The following is a 17,056-nucleotide window of genomic DNA, read 5'->3' on the forward strand; positions in this document are numbered from 1 at the left end:
AATAATTCTAGGGGGCAGCCAGTTGGCTCAGTTGGTTAGAGCGTGGTGCTCTTAACAACAAGGTTGCCGGTTCGATCCCCACATGGGCCACTGTGAGCTGCGCCCTCCACAATTAGATTGAAACAACTACTTGGAGCTGATGGGCCCTGGAAAAACACACTTGAATAAATAAATTTTTAAAAAAGAATAATTCTAATATAATCATTATAAGTATCAAGTGTATCAAGTCGATACAGCCACTATCCAAAATGTAGGCACCCCTGGTCCCATTTCTCGTCTCAACCTTTTCTTTCTCCACTGGAAGTAATCACTATCCTGGATCTTAACTTGTTTTTCTGTATAGCTTTATCATAGTAGGTATATCCAAGTGCAGCTTAGTTTAGTCTCTTTTTGAATTGTATATGAATAGAACAATACTACGTTCTTTTGTGCCTTGCTTTGGTTGCTTAGCATTAGATTTGTGAGATGTATCCAAGTTGTTGCATGTAATCTTACTTCATTCTATTTCGTTGTTGCATGGTATTCCATTGTGTGAATATACCGTGATTTATCCATTTTATTTTAAGGTGGACACTAAGATTGTTTCCAGTTATTTTTTAGAACAGTTCTGCTATTAACATTCTTTTACATTTACAATTATACTGTATATAAGTGTTTGTACATACGTGTCTTTAAGGCTTTGATGCATCTCTGCCACAACTTAATTTTGTAACTCTGCTTTTCTTTTACTTTTCCTTGCGTTATTACTTTTATTTGCTTGAATTACTTGGCTGTTCTGTTTAATTATAAAGGCATTGGAAAATGTCAATTTATGAATTTATTCATCTGTCCATGTCTGGGTTTTTCCCCACAAAATAAAGTTTTGTTTTATAGTTTTACTTCTTTAATTTTTCTTGAGATGGTGCTTGAAAATAATTTGTATTATGTGTTATTTAGAGAAAAAAATGTCAGTTTGTTTTTTAGTTGTATTAATTATGATGTTTGGCTTTGTCTTCCTTTTTGTCAGCTTAATCTGTTGCAAACTGAGTAATGTGGCTTAATTATTGCAAACTGAGTGGTGTGGTAATTTCCCTCAACAATCCAATTTATTTCATTTTTCTTTTATTTCTAAGTGTTTATTTATTCTGAAATAATGGTATTGAAGACAGGAAGTTTCATGAGTTGCTGCTAATACTAGGGATGGGGAAGAATAGTGTCTGTGCCTATATATGCCCCAAAGAACAAAATATATTATACTGGGGAATGACCACATGCATTTTTGGCTAGTTCAGCCTCTAGGTTTCGAAGTTATGATATTTCTGTGACAGTAGTTTGTCTTTCCCTGACAGTCTTTGGGTCTGTACGTTCTGTTTTAGAGGATGGAACGTGTATAGTCCAAGAATGTTTGTCTTAATCCATCCTTAACAACAATGTATATAATGAAATTTCTTTTAGAAATTGGATTTTACCTGTTTTTCATTACCTTTCACAATCAAACTCCCTTCCCCCACTGTTTTATTTTGCTACGTGCCTCTTTTAATGAGAAATTGAGAGGAAATAGATCTTGACTTGTATTACCCTAAAGCCACTGATCCCCAAATTTTAGAGGTATCCATACAGAAGCCCACAAAGGAGATAGAGTAAAAATGGACAGAGGTGTGGTATAACTAGGATGGTAACATGGAATCCAAGGAATTTCAAAGGAGGAAGTTGTGGTCGGTGCTGTCAAAAAATGTGAAAAATCAAAAAGAGAAAGAAAGGAAGTTCAACCCAAAAGGTGCTTTAAAGTATGGGTTATATTTTTAATACCAACATTATTGGTAATCACTGACATGGTAGTTTTCAGTGAAATGATCAGAGAAGAAGGCAGAATGTAGTTGATAAAAGACTGAATAGAAGGTGTGTTAAGTGGAGTTAGCAATTATAAATTGCTCATTTAAGAAGCTTGAGTGACAAAGAGAGGAAAGAAGATAACTAGAAAGGAGCATAGCAATAGAATATTTTTTTAAGATGGGAGAAACTTGATTATGTTTATAGTCTAAGAGAGAGGAGTCATTAGAGAAGGAGAGATTTGAAATACAGGTAAGTAAAATAAATAAATAAATAGGATGCAGGTAAGTACATAGTAAGACAGTCAATGGAGGAGAAAGGGGTTGAGATCAGGAGCTTAAGTTGAGGGAGTATCCTTAAAAGGGATAGATTAACCTCATTTTCTGCAATACGCACATGCTACACTGCAGAGAAAAGTTAACAAAATAGTGTCTTTGATGTAAACCCCAATTTATTTAAGGCAAGAAGGAAAAAGTTTTCTGTTAAGAGGTTGAGGAGCATTTGTTTCCCATACAATGAAGGATTGAAAAGGCATGGGAGGGAGGATTAGAAGGGGGAAATAGTCTTGAGAATTTGTCTTTGAGAAGGAAAGGATGCCTACAGTAGTGTGGGCATGAACTCCAGAAGGCATTCACTCTTTTTTTCAACATTTATTTTATTGAGTAGCTACTATATGCCAAGCACTGTTTTATGGCCTAGAAATAGAGATAAGGTCTCTGTACTAATGAAGCTTATATCTAGCGGGGAAACAGAAAAATAAACAAATAAAGATGTAATGTAATTTGAGGTCGTGCTATATCCTATAAGAAAAATTGAATTGAGTAAGGGAATAGAGAGAGATGAGGGAGGAGCATGATGTTTTAGATAAGAGTGAATAGGGAACGTTTCTCTGAAGTGCTGATGCAGGACTAGAATCCTAAATAAAGTGAAGGAGTGAGCCAAACTGATAAATGGGGGAAGACCATTTATGACAGAGAGAAAAACAAGTGAAAGCCCCTAAGGCAGGAGCGTGCTGGGTGTTTTCCAGGAATAGTAGGAAAATCAGTTTAACTTGATATGAGTAGGGGAGAGGGAAAATAGAAAGAGGTAAGATATAGAAAGAGGTAGCTAGTGGTCAAATCAAGTAGATCCTTATTGGTCATGGCAAGTACTTTGGATCCAATGAAAATCCACTGGAAATTTTTGAGAATGGGGAGATATAATCTGATTTATATTTTTTTAAAGCTCACTTTGGCTGTGGTACAGAGAATAGACTATCAGGGGCAGGAGAGGAAGCAGAGAGACAATCTAGGAGGCCATTTGTCGCAGTCATGGAGGTGAGAGATGATGGTTTAGACCAGCCTGTGGGCATTAGAGGTGGTGAGAAGTGGTCAGAGTCCGAATCTGTTTTGAAGGCAACAGGATAAGCTGATAGTTTGGATTTAGGGTGTCGAAGAGAGAAATCAAGGTGTATATGTTTATTGGATATAGATGGATTTGATGTGGGGTGTGTGAAAGAGGAATTCTTGGTCTAGTGTTCTTGTCTTTCTTTGCTGATTCACTTTTGGAGTGTTTTGTTCACTGCTGTACTCCTAGCACTTAAAAAAGTGCCTGGTGCATGTGGTGAGTCATAATTTTGAACAAATGAATAATAAGAGTGGTTTCAGTGGAATAATAGGTGAAAATGCCCGATTAGTATAAGTGGTATGAGAGAATGAGAAGTGAGGAAGTTGAGATAGTGATATCAAAAATTACTGAAATGAGTCACCATAAAGGAAGCAGAGAAATTGGGAAAGAGTTGGAGGGGAGTCCTGGGAAGGCTTTTTTTTTTTTTTTTTTTAATTATGTTTGATATTACATCATTTTTTTTTTTTATGCTGCAGAGAATGAGCCAGTAGAGAGGGAAAAACTGACAAGTGTGGGAGAGATAAGAACATCATCAAAGTAAAATCCTTAAGCGGGAGACAGGGAATGGGATACAGAGCATATGTGTGGGGGGGTAGCATTAGATAGGAGCATCACAGTCCTGATAACAAAGGGAAAGGTAGATTATATGGCTCAGGTTCCGGTGGCTTGATCTAATTGATATTAGGAAGATGAGGTCTTGAGAGTGTTTTATTTTTCTTGGTTAAATAAGAAGCAGACCCATGTGCTGAGAGTCCGGGAGAAGAGTTATTGGAGATGTAAGGGGAGAACAGAAAGGTAAAAAAAATAGTTGTTTCAAAAAGTAAGAGAGTAAATTTGTTTGGCAAATGTAAAAGGATCATGGGAAATTTGAAGTATGTGGAGGAATATTTAAAGAGAGACCGGTCAGGCATAGTTATGCATTTTTCTCTAGCTATGTTTTACTACTCATTTGCAGGCAAAGAGATGGATGTAAACAGTGTTTATGTTTTCCCAGGCAGTTACAACAGAGTAAGAGAGAGATCATGGATTTGTAATAACAAGGTTTAGGACCATGAGTAACTGGATTAGGGTGGAGCTGAAGCTTATTGGAGGTCAAGGAATTGATCTGTAGCTTATAGTGAGTAAGGATTACTATATGTCAAACATATGCTTAATGCTGTACATGAATTATGCCATTTAATTCTCTTTTTAAAAAATTTATTGGGGTGACAATTGTTAGTAGAATTACATAGATTTCAGGTGTACAATTCTGTATTACATCACCTATAAATCCCATTGTGTGGTTCACCACCCAGAGTCAGTTCTCCTTCTATCACCATATATTTGATGCCATTTATTCTCATAACACTCTTATGTGGCAGTATTATTATTACCGGTATCATCAGCATTTTGTAGATGAGAGTGTTGAGTCAAATCACTCGCTGAATGTCAGATGTCTATGTGGTATATCAAGAATTGGAACTAACACGTTTCTAACTCTACACACAAAACCTTTAATAAAGGCAGTGCTTTTCAGATAGGTGGAATTAGATGGCCTCAAATGAAACTCTGGAGTCGAACTGAGGCAAAGAAGTGTCAGAACTGGCTTTGTACTATCTGGGTAGCAGCACTTGGGGTGCCTCTGTTCATTTCAGGTCAAATTCTGGCAGATAGCGCCTCACAGCATCCAAGGAGGAGTGTCGGTGGGCAGAGTGTCCGGATCTGGTAGTTTCTAGGCAGTGAGCTAAAGAAGTTTTAGGACTTCTAATAGAAGCATGTGCTGTATCACTGTCTTGTACATAGTAGGTTCTCCAATGTTCGTGATAAAATAAATTGACATTTGGAGAGGATGTAATAGCAGACTCATTGGTTGCAGGTGTTTAGCCAGGCATTTTATATATGTTCTATTATTTAATCTTTAGAATTCTTGTGGGAGGAGTATTACCTGCATTTTACCTTGAAGAAGGGGTTCTTTAAATCCTAGCATGACTAGTATTTGGTAGTGCCGAGTAGTCTCTCGATCTGATGGTTCCAAAGCCCATACTACACCCTGTCCGTTATACTGTCTTACCTCATTTAACGTTCTGACTTTTTCAAAATAACATTCGTTTATTCATTAGTTAACTATCAAGTGCACCTTATTTATCAGATGCTCTTCTATGCATTGGGCGTATATCTGTGAATAAAACAAGCAAAAATCCTTGTCCCCATTGAGCTTATATTCTACTAGGGAAATGGACAATAATAAAAACATAAAATAAATGTTAGAAGTGCAAAGGAGGAAAAATAGAGCAGAGAACTGCATAGGAAGTATCCAGGATGTGCAGAAGGATTAAAATTTGATATAAGGTGGTCAAGGAAGACCTCAGTGAGAAAGGTGATATTTGAATGAAAACCTGAAGTGAGAGAAGGAACAAACTATCTGGAAATTGGATGGAAGACCATTCCAGGTAGAGGCAATAGCAGGAACCAAGGCCCTAGAGCTGGAGCATGCCTGGCATATCCAGTGAGCAGCAAGGAGGCCACAGCGGCGGGAGTGGAGTGAGTGAGAGAGAAGGGTAGTTGAGGATAAGGTGAGCCAGTTATTTGGGGATTAGATCATGTAGGTCCTTGTCGATCATAATAAAGCTTTTGAAATGGGAAGCAACTGGAGAGTTTTGCGTAGAGGAGACACATGGTTGACTTAACACTAAAAGTTCACTCTGCTGTATAGAAAACAGACTGTAGGGGAGTAAGGACAGAGGCAGCAAGACCAATTAAAAGGCTTTTACCATGATCTCAGCAAGAAATGAAGAGCTAGAGTCATAGCAGCAGAGGTGATGACCAGTGGTTTTATTCTGGATAGGTTTCCTTTTGAGTGGACTTAGCAAGTGAGACTTGCTAATGGATGGATGTGAGGTATGAGAGTGGAAAAGGAGTCAAGAATGACATCAGAGTTTTTACTGTGCGTAAATGGAAGGGTGGAATTATAATTACCTAAGACAGAATGACTACAGAAGGACCAGGGCCGTGTGTGTGTGTGTGTGTGTGTGTGTGTGTGTGTGTGTGTGTGTGTGTGAACCTCAGATTTGAACGTTAGGTTTAAGGTGCTTCCCAGACAGCTAAGTGCAGATATGAGTTACAGGAGAAAACCGGGTTGGAGATATTAATTTTCAAGTCATCAGCCTACAAATGACATTTCCCTCTGCTTTGTTCCTTGTACTCTCTTTAGCTCTTGAGCAGAGTGAATTGGTTGAGTAACCATTTGCTGTTTTGGCTGTACAATCACATATTAGGGTGGCTGGAACATGTGTCATGACTGTGCGTTCATGTACCATCAGTAATCCATTCTAACACCAAGATTGTCTGAGCCTGCATAAGGGTTGTCTCCTCCTATTTCATAGCCAATCTGCTCGTACCTCAGGCATCTGCTTTTGTGCCCATGGTTATCTGAATATGCTCATTGGTTGTAAGCTCATATTTCATTGGTGTTTATGTGCTGTACTTATATGGACATACACCATGGTGGTCTATTTTTGCAGTGTAGTCTGGCTTCTTTACACTAACTGTAAAACTAGTATTAGGTTTTACATTCTGCTCATGCAGTGTAGTTGTTTGAATATTCCTGTCATTACATGATGTGGTGTTTTTTTTTAATTAAAGTTTATTGGGGTGGCAATTGTTAGTAAAGTTACGTAAATTTCAGGTATACAATTCTGTAACACATCATCTATAAATCCCATTGTTCGTGGTGTTTTTTTGCTGTAATTTTTAGTTTATTCACCAATGATGTGTGTCCTATATTTGTTTCTTCCTGTGTTATAGATAGCTACCCACCATGGTCATCATTACTTGAAAGATATCAGTTCTTCACTGTGGCCGCTGGCATCTTTACGTCTCTCCTCCAGTGAAAATATTTTGAGCATGTCTGCTTAGTCTTGGACCATAGCCCTCTGTTTCTGCATCATGGCAGCCTATTCCCCTAGCGTGTCTTCTGGCCGTCTGCTCCTCAACCATGTCGCTTAATTCCTGTATCATGGTTGCCATGATAACACACATTGTATGTGGCCACATCATGGTAAGGACGGATATACCAAATACCTCTTCACAAGCATGGTGGAGTCAGTGTATGTACCACCGCTGTCGCCAGCTACATGGATACTTTATCATGTCTGAAGGCTCTGGGTTCAAGGGTCGCGGTTTTCAGTTTATGCAGTATTGTAACTTGAAAATTCACCAAGTTTGTCCTGAGAAGAATTTGGGGTTTCTTCTCACCTACAGACCTTGTCTGCACTTGTTTGGTCATCTGAGCATGAGCCATGCATGTATGTATTTTCATTTAATGCTAATATCTGCTAAAGTGCTATATTTTGCTATACATAGACGAGGGTTGGGTCCTATTTTGTAGAAATTTCCTGAGACTACCTGTTCCAGTGGCATGGGTTTTTTTTTTTTAATTAAAAAATTGAATCATGCTAAAAAAAACAAACAAACCACATAATAAATCTTCGTCATTTTAAGTAGTGTTAAATTTATTCATGTTGTTGTACAATAGCCCAGTGATGCTTTTGATCATGTACAGTGTCTTAATGGAGTGTGTACGAAGCACCTCTTCTCTTGTTCAGTGATTATTATGCTTATGTGCTATGGTTTTCTGGCGTTTACCATGGTCATATGGCTTTATACCATAAATGTCTTCACATGTATTATAATAATGTTTACTGACAAAGTGTCATGGTAGTTGGAGGGCACATATTATGTCCAACCTCTTCTATGTGTGATAGCTTTCTCATACATAATGGTTATTTGAACATGTACCTTAGTCATGAGTTCATAGAACATTCTTATCTTCTTATGCACCATACTGTATATCATAGTTTTATCCTTCCAAATCATTGGTACTTGTTTCTGTTTATTGGCACCTATTCTTAGTGTGAAGGTATACTGCTTGTGTATCATGATTATTTGAACATAACCCATACTTACATACCAGAGCAACATAGTTGAACACACACTGAGTCTCTTTGCTTATGCAGCATGGCCATCTTCTCCTATACCCAGGATCGTTGCTCATGCACTCGTACTCATGTTTTCTGAGCATCCATCATGGTTCTGTCTTATATTTCATGGATTGTTTCTCTGATTTGGACTTCATATCCTGTACCAAATCTCTTCGTTCCTGTAAGTAATTGTCAATCATATATCATGATTATCTAATCATCAGTCTTTGTCATATGATCATACAACATACATCCAAAGGACTATGGATGTTTGAGCGTATATCATGGTTACTGCCCATAGTACAGATGTTTCTCATGCCCCAGAGATGCCTGCTCACACACCATGTTTTCTTACTCATATGCTATGGTTTTCTGAACTGTTCTGTTTCGGTTCATTTCTGTAAAATGACCATCAACTCTCGCACAGCTTATGAATCAAGAATGTCACAGCACAGATATTAGATTGACCATAAGAAATTGCTGTTTTGCAAAACAAAAATTGTTGCATATTGGTCCATGATTCTATATGTTACAACTTAATACTATGACTATTTATATCTATGCTCTGGACATTTCCTCAGATCAGAAGTCCATTTTCTCCAGTATCTATGATTTTCTATGCCTATGTCATATTGTGTTTGTCATTTTTCCAGTATCTCCAGATTTTCTATGCCTATGTCATCTTGTGTTGGGGGGTCTGTAGCTGGTGTATTAAGTTAAGAATATGCACAGGAGGCACAAGCCATCCACGTGGTGTTGGCAGGTAGTTCCCTCAGCATCCGAGCTCCCGCTTTGGGGAAATGAAAACCCTGGGTTGCTTTGACTGAAGGCACAGTTTCAATACACTCACACAGAGGAAGTAAAGTCACAAAATTTATTACTTACAGATCCCAGAAAGGGGGTGGGGCAATGAGCTGAGGAAAAGGCGGTCCTCCATCCTAAGTGATGAGCAAGCAGAAGATAGAGACCAAGGTAGCAAGCACCTGTTACTTACAAAGTGGTTGGGGCAGAAGTCACAACTTTTTGTGGGCTCAAATCTAAGTGGTTATTTTAAAAAGCACTCCGGTGAAAAGGGGGAAGGGATTAAGAAGTACAAATTGGTAGTTACAAAATAGTCACGGAGATGTAAAGTACAGCATAGAGAATATAATCAATGATATTGCAACAACTATGCATAGTGCCAGGTGGGTATTAGACTAATCAGGGGATCACTGCATAAATTATATAAATGTCTAACCACTGTGCTAGACATTGGTTTAATAAAATTTAATAATTTTAAATTATTATCATGTAAAATAATATTGAATATCAACTGTAACTGAAAAAAATAACTTAAATAAAAACATTTTGCATAAACTGCAATAAAATACATACATACACACATACATGCATACACACATACATTCATGTTCTGGGAAAAGCAAAGCAGGAATTCGTGGTGGGAATCCTAAGCTAGGGTCCTTATCTAAATGTCCAGACTCTGGGTGTGAGCAGGGTTGTCAGACTGTAAAATGCTGAGGGTGCAACTCCAAATAGCTGTTTTCTCCTCACACAGATTCTAGAAGATGATCTAACATAGAACCTAGTGGCTGCTTTTGGGGGGATGGGATCAGTTTAGAAAGACTTTTGTTCTTCATATTCTCATCAACCAGAATAGCTCTCCAGCATGTACCTGTTTTACATATTACATTAGTCTCTTGCATAAACTTTCCTTGGAAAAAGTAGTTTCATATTCTTCCATTCCCTCTGAAAGTTAAACCACTGATATGACTGAAAAAGAGTGGTGTTGGGTCAGAGTTAGGTCTTCAAGTGGTCAGTGTCTCAAATTCAAAGAAGCCATAAGGTTTAGAGACAGCAAGCAAGTGCCACTTTACACTATTTTCTTAACCCCATGGGTTGGGTACACCTCCACCAGTCCAGAGGTCATAAAACAGCCTTGCATACAGGCAACTGTAAATCACATGATTCTACCCTCAGTATAAATTACGGACCTCTTAAGGACTTCTGTACTAAGGTAGGCTTGGATTTCTTCTTTATGTTACGGCCCCTATATAGGGCTGGCTTTGCCCTCACACATCCCTTTATGGGGAGACACTGCATTCCTCTTCGAGAGCCATGGTGTCTCATCATTCAGCATTATCTCAATCCGATTCAGAGGAAAGAGTCCATTTGCTCCACACTATTTGATCTTTTGGAAAATTGCTTAACTGTATCATGGTGAGAATCAATCTTATATATGCTATAGAGAGACTCCAGGTCTCAATATTCTGGTATTTTCTAGTATCACAGTTAACTATGACAAAGGCATTTGTGATAGTAAAGATCAGACAGACCTGGGGAAAAATAAAATGAAGACATGAGAGATTATAAGAGTTTGGTGATTATAAGAGGTAACTGAGTCTGAGACAAGTTCTGTGAGTCACCTAGTCATAGGAAGACAGGGAAAGAAATGGAACTGCAACCTCAGACTCGTGATTACTGATTTAGAGCTCTTTATACTACCTTTTCTTTGTCGGGCTCTGGTATATGCAAAGAGGGGTATGTTGGTAGTGAATTTTGGTGGCATTAACTGGGGCAAGGGGACTGTCACCTTAAGCATTTAATAACTGGATACTAGGGAAGTGAAATGGCTCTAATAGAGTTGAATAAAATCTTTTTAAAATTTCTCCTTCTCCCTTGCCTGTCTCCCACTCCTTTCCCTGAACATGTATCTCACAGGACTCGCCAAGTTGGTGCCGAAGAAGATGATAATCACACAAATGAGTCAATTCTACCTGACCAACCTTGGGCTTCTCTTCTTGATTAATATTCTCCCTGGAACAGCTGGCCAAGGGGAATCAAGACGACAAGAACCTGGGGATTTTGTGAAGCAGGATATCGGCGGGTAAGAAACCTTAACTCCTAGAACAAAAGAATACTGTCTTCTTAAAATACCTTTACTAACTTTTGAAGCATGACTTTGGTTTTACATTAAATGACTGTTCTTTAAAATTAAAAAAAAAGAAGAATGCTGTGATAAATTCTTGCCTTGGACCAAAACTTTTGATTTTTTCCCCCCAGGTGAACTAAAGTACTCTGGTCCCTGATACTTAGACATTGCATTGTATTATATTTGGAAAAAACATCATCAGCTCAGACTCTCAAGGGAGAAAGAGATCTCAAAGGTCTTGTTGGGCAACTCCATTGCGCATGTTTGAATTCCCTGGGTAACATCTTAAAAGCAGTTCTCTCCAGCTATTTGCTCTCAGTCTCTCTTAGATCTTCAACCTGTCCCTTTTTATGGGCTCTGTCCCATTAGCATTTCAATGTGATCAAGAATCTTCCACCTTAAATTTAAAAATCTTCCCTCTAGATAATGCCTTAAGTCTTTCCTCCACTTGACAGTCATACTTCTTGAAGAAGTGGGGTTTTTTATTGTCTCTGCTTACTTGCTCTGGGCCACCACCTTAGCTGTCTGACTCCAACCCCATGACTCTAAGGCAGCTTCTGCCACCAAGATGGCTCTGTTACTAAAATGGACACTTGTCTGTTCTTATGTAACTCATGTGGCAACATTCAACATTGTTGACTCTTTCCTTCCTCCTTAACTCTTTTTTAATATGAAATAAAATATCCACATATATGCATAAAAATAGAAATGTAAGTTTAAACATAATTCTTTGACTTCAGACACCACAAGGATTCTTTTTTTAAATTCCCTATACTGTACATTACATCCCCATGACTCATTTATTTTATAACTGAAAATTGGAACCTCTTATTCCCCTTCACCTTTGTTCCCCCTTTTAAAACATTTTCAATTACAATGGACATTCAATATTATTTTATATTAGTTTCAAGGATTCTTAACCAAATGATTTGCTGAGAGAGTGTTCTCGGAGAAACTTGGAAGGAACTGAGGGAAGCGAGTTGGGGAGGGGAAGAAGTAAAGCAAAGGCATAATTTCGTTTGAAGTGTAGCCTCCATTTGACCCCACCGGGAGATATGTAACAGGAAGGATACTAGAGATTTGGCCCACCTCCAGGAAAGGAGCCTGGGGTATTGTAGCCTCATCTCAATCAGTAATTGCCTGAGGGCTGACTGGAGGAAGATACAACCTCCTAGGCCCCCTTCCGGCTATTGACACTACTCTGAAGTTGTTGGGGGGTGGTTTCACTGGCCCAGTGAAAGAGATCTGCACTTAGTACCAACAGTAAATATTACACCTGGGTTTCTTCATGCTCTTATGGCTACGCTTTCTACAATATTTTTCACAATACTACACAGCTATATCAAAGGCCTTTGATGTAATCTCTTTGTTAATCTTCTCCTTTTTGTTCATTGCTCACGTGTTGGTGTTTTCCTTTGTGCTAGGTGCTCTTCTTACTATACAGACTAAGTGATTTCATCCATCCCCATGACATTGTTACCTTATATATATGCCAATGATTCTCATCTCAATCACTGCTCCTAACTTTTCTTGAGTGTCAGACCTCTATATCAAACTATGTATTGGACGTGTACACTTCACTGTTCCATAAAGTACTTAAAACGAGGCATGTCCAAAATAGTTTTTGTTATCCATCTCCCTCCCTGAACTCTTAAAACAGCAGCAACAGTAACAAAAACAACAAACATACCATGTTCCCCTTCCATTTTTCCTTGTTTTAGTCAGTGGAACCACTTTGCACCCCTTGTTCAAGCCGAAAACTTATTATCATTTTTGCCAGTTTTCTACCCTTCACTCTCCAGATTGACTCAATCACCAAGATCTGTCATTTTTACCTCCCACATCCCTTGGATTCATCTACTGTTTCCCAACTTTTTTGCTACCACCCTAGTTTAATCCGATGTTATCTTCCACTTTTACTACTACAAGCGTCTCTAATTGGTCTTGCTTCCTAAAGTTTTACTCCCATCCAAACTGTCACCCTATAGCCAGTGTTTCTTCTACGTTGCATGTTGAGTCGTATCTACACTGTTTAGAGTGATTTAATGGATTTCTATTGTCCCTAGATTAAAATCTAAACTCCTTAACACAATTTTCAAAGACCCATTATGACCCTCTCTTTACTGTCTTGTCAGCCTTATTTCTTAGTCCTCCTGTCACCAAATTCTGTGTTCTTCAGCTGTATTGAACTTTTTTTTACTTTAAAATCCCATTTCACTCAGGAAGTGTCTTTACTAGAAATGATCCCCTTAGCCTTGAAATATTTCAGTATTGCACAGGATATCTTGTTCTTCAGTAATGGCTTTTCTGTTGTTTTACATTTGGCTACTGTCCCATTTTCTTAGAAGCATTAAGACTTGTTCCTAATTATTTTTGCAGGGTTGACTGTCCTAAAGTACTCTGAGTCTTTCCATATCCTATCAGCATTTTCAACAGTAATCTCTGGGGCTGAGAGCTATAGAACTGGACTAATATGTCCTTAGAAACTTAGCCCGTGAGTCCCTTTTTGTTCTTTACCCCAGTCTGAAAAACAGATTCATTCTGTTTTATTAACTCTTCATGTATCTGATTTCGTTAGGCCATGATAGATGTTCTAAATAAGATGGAAATTCTAAATAAATGAACCTTACCTCTTCTAGTGTTAAAGCCTTTCAAATTTTAGCTCTGAGACTACAGTTCTCTAAAAGTGTATTACCTCTTATAATCCAAAATAAGGATTTTGAACAGAATAGTCCCTTTTCTTGGTAACTTTATAATCATCATAAAGAATATTCATTTAAAAAAGACCATTTATAATCTTCATGCTATATCTGCTTTTTTTCTTTTTGTATCTCCATCATCAGTGTTGTCACCTCTCCTGTTTACATTGGGTTGTTTACATCTTGTTGGTGCTCAGAAAATCAGATAGTCAAGCCTTTTTATAATTATATTAAAGAGGAGGCCAAGAGATCTTACTTGAAAAGCAGAGAGAAGTGCTTGGATTAAATACAGGGGCATTAGAAACTGTTGTTTGTTTATTTGTTTCTTTGTTTACTTTCTTCCAAGTCCAATGCAATTCATACTTTGAAGGGATGAGACTACTAAAAGCCTGGCTCTGACTATTAGGCTTGGCACTGTGTTTACACTGATTTGAAATAAAGGAACCAATACAACTTTTAAATATATGGTGGTATATGCTGGTAGTTCTGATACTTAAGAGAGCTGCTACTTCTTTTTGTTTGCTTGTTTTCATACCTTCTTGACAGGATAGCTAGGGATATGGGATTCTGGTTTTAGAATAGCAGACATGGAGAAACCCGTAGACAGCATCGGTCTGATCCCTTATGTTGTGCATGAATAAATTAAGGTCCAGAAAGGAAAACTGATTTTTCTAAAACCTCATAGCAAATTAATAGTAGAAATAGGTCTAGAACGCCAGTCTCTGATCCAAGTCGCCCATTCTTAAGGAAAAGCTACAGGGAACAATTTCAGCTTCATGTAATAAAACATTTCTTACTCCTGCTTCCTGGTCCAGTATTTTGACCATCAACAAATGAGAACAGTGTTAAGTAGGATCATTATGAAACTGTCACTTTTCTGGGCCAAAATGGCAGAAGATAAGCAATTTCATAATGGAGAAATGTAAATAGCAAGCAAGTGCCAAATGGATCCTCTCTCTGTCCAGATCTGACTGCAATTTGTTGAAACTTGATATATGTATCAGTCAGGATCCCAAAGAAAACACATGAGGCATTTCAGTTAAGATTACTTGAGGAGGGTAGATTTGCAAAGGAACTAACTGTAAAGGTCTGGGCGTAGGGGAACCCAACAGATAGAAAAAGAACCTAGGGCCAACAGCAGGTATGTCATGTAAAACAAGCTTTCTTAAGAGGTGCAGAGACCCTTAATGGAGGAGATTTCACAAAGAAAGAGACAGAAAGAGAGAGAGAAAGAGAGAGAGAGAGAGAGAGAGAGAGAGAGCGAGCGCGCGCGCGCGCGCCAGGAGATTACATAACCAGACTTGAGTCTTCCTCCTTCTGACCTTCAGCCAAACCCAAGTGGAAGCCAGAGGCCATGGGAGTCCTGTAGATGTAGTTCATGCAAGTCAGTTTTATAGGAAAGAGAACAGGGTGGAGAAGGGTGGAGACTATATTAGGTTGGTGCAAACATAATTGCGTTTTTTGCAATTATATTTAACCTTTTAAACCGCAATTACCAACCTAATATATGGAAGGGGAAATGAAAGACATTGGGCACAAAGCCTCATATTTGCCTATTTAAGAATAGATTGGAGACCATTATTTTGGAGGGACACGACCCTATATCAACACTTTGCTTCAAGATTGTGTGGTGGTGGCAGTGGTGACAGCAGATACTGTGAACTTAAGAAGAAATGGTTGGGGGGGTTGCTTATTTGTTTCCTTGTCACATCCATAGCCTGACGTGGTGCCACTGTACCAAGGGTGTCAGTCCTTGTGTCTCTTTTCATCTTGAAAGATATTTTCTCAGTCCTCTTAATCTCAGAATAAATTGGCACCTGGTGGCTGTACATGTAAATACTAAGAAGGCATGAAGGCTTTCGTTTTTCTTTTACTTTAACTCAACAAATTGTGTGAACAGGTGGAGCACACGTAAGGTGGGTATATCTCAGGCCAATTATGACTTGAAGTATAAGTAGGAAAAGTCCAATCCCTGCCATGTACAAGCAATATCTACTATGGAATTGATTCATTAATACTTTTTACCATTCAGTCGTCAAATGGTACATTTTCAGAACCAAATGTGGGACTTGAGAGTCTGTCAATCCTAAGCTCCTACCCCCGGTCGAGTCCCTCCTGCATTACGCTTGATGATTGGCCTAGCAGGTTGAACCCCTCCAGTGATAAACTGCACTACTACCACAGGGCATAGCTCTAGGGGCTGGGAAGTGTTTCCTGTATTGAGCGGAAGTCCACCTTTTTCTAATGCCTAACAGCACTTGTTTCCTTTTCCATATAACTGCTCTCAGAGCTACTCCAAGCTTTTTTGTCTACAGTGTAACTCTCACTACTTTCAACTATTCAAACATAATATGGTTTTCTGGACATTGCTTCAAACAGGAAACTCTCCTTTGCTCTCTAATTAGATTTTTTTGAAACTCAATTCAAGACTTTATTTTTATTTATAATTTTCATATTCCATCATGTTAGCTTAAAGCTTATATTTAACTCTTACTAGGTACCAAGCATTATTCTAAGTCCTTTACATTTGTGAATTCATATAGCCCTTATAACAGACCTACTAGTTAGGTGCTGCTATTATTCCTATTTCACAGAAGAAATGTGGAGGCACGGAGAAGTCAAGTAACCTACGAAAGCTCACACAGCTAGAAAGTGGCAGACAGGACAGAAACCCAGACAGTTTGGCTCCAAAGTCCATGCTAGTAACTGCTGCAATGTATTGCTTTGCATGCATTTGGTCACTTTTAAGTAAGAATTAGGCACATGCCTGGTTCTTTTATGGACATGAACACTTCTATTTAGTAATCCCTCAATCTCTGAATACTTAATAACTCAGCCACATGACTGGCTGGCCTATGCTAAAATGGGGCAAGTACAATTTTCTTATAGGACTTAGAGGAATAAGAAATACATTTTCCCCTTTGAAGTACAAATGAAGCATTTGTGACACAGGTCATGGCTGGGCATTTGAAGCTAAGATCAAGAATACCTGATAAGTGAAGCTGTGACTTCCTACTGCATCACACCTGAAGGCAAGTGTGTCTCAGTATTACTGATGCTAAATGTGGTCTCTTGGTTAAGGTGGTGACCATTAGCATTCTCCACTGTAAAGATACCAGCCACCAGGATTGACTGAGAGATTTGAGCTGATGGCCCCCTCATTGTTTTGACCATGGCCATGGGAGGAGGGTAGACAGTAAATAATAGTGGGGAAGAAAATATTCCTGGTATGTAGTGTCCCCTTCTTTTGTGTCATATTCTTGTCTCCACATAGG

At 38.5% G+C, this 17,056-nt stretch overlaps 1 protein-coding gene across 4 annotated transcripts in view; it reads left to right on the forward strand.

Annotated features, from left to right (window-relative positions):
- GABRA3 (gamma-aminobutyric acid type A receptor subunit alpha3) overlaps window positions 1-17,056 on the forward strand; it is a 196,996-nt gene that overhangs the window by 59,434 nt on the left and 120,506 nt on the right. For all 4 annotated transcript variants that reach the window (XM_033135444.1, XM_033088249.1, XM_033087481.1 and 1 more), the window contains exon 2: window positions 10,872-11,037. In XM_033135444.1, the coding sequence (XP_032991335.1) occupies window positions 10,898-11,037 (140 nt within the window). In that variant the 5' untranslated portion in view covers window positions 10,872-10,897. The remainder of the gene's footprint in view (window positions 1-10,871; window positions 11,038-17,056) is intronic.

Source organism: Rhinolophus ferrumequinum, chromosome X, assembly GCF_004115265.2.
Source record: "Rhinolophus ferrumequinum isolate MPI-CBG mRhiFer1 chromosome X, mRhiFer1_v1.p, whole genome shotgun sequence".
In the NCBI taxonomy this organism is placed as follows: Eukaryota; Metazoa; Chordata; class Mammalia; order Chiroptera; family Rhinolophidae; genus Rhinolophus; species Rhinolophus ferrumequinum.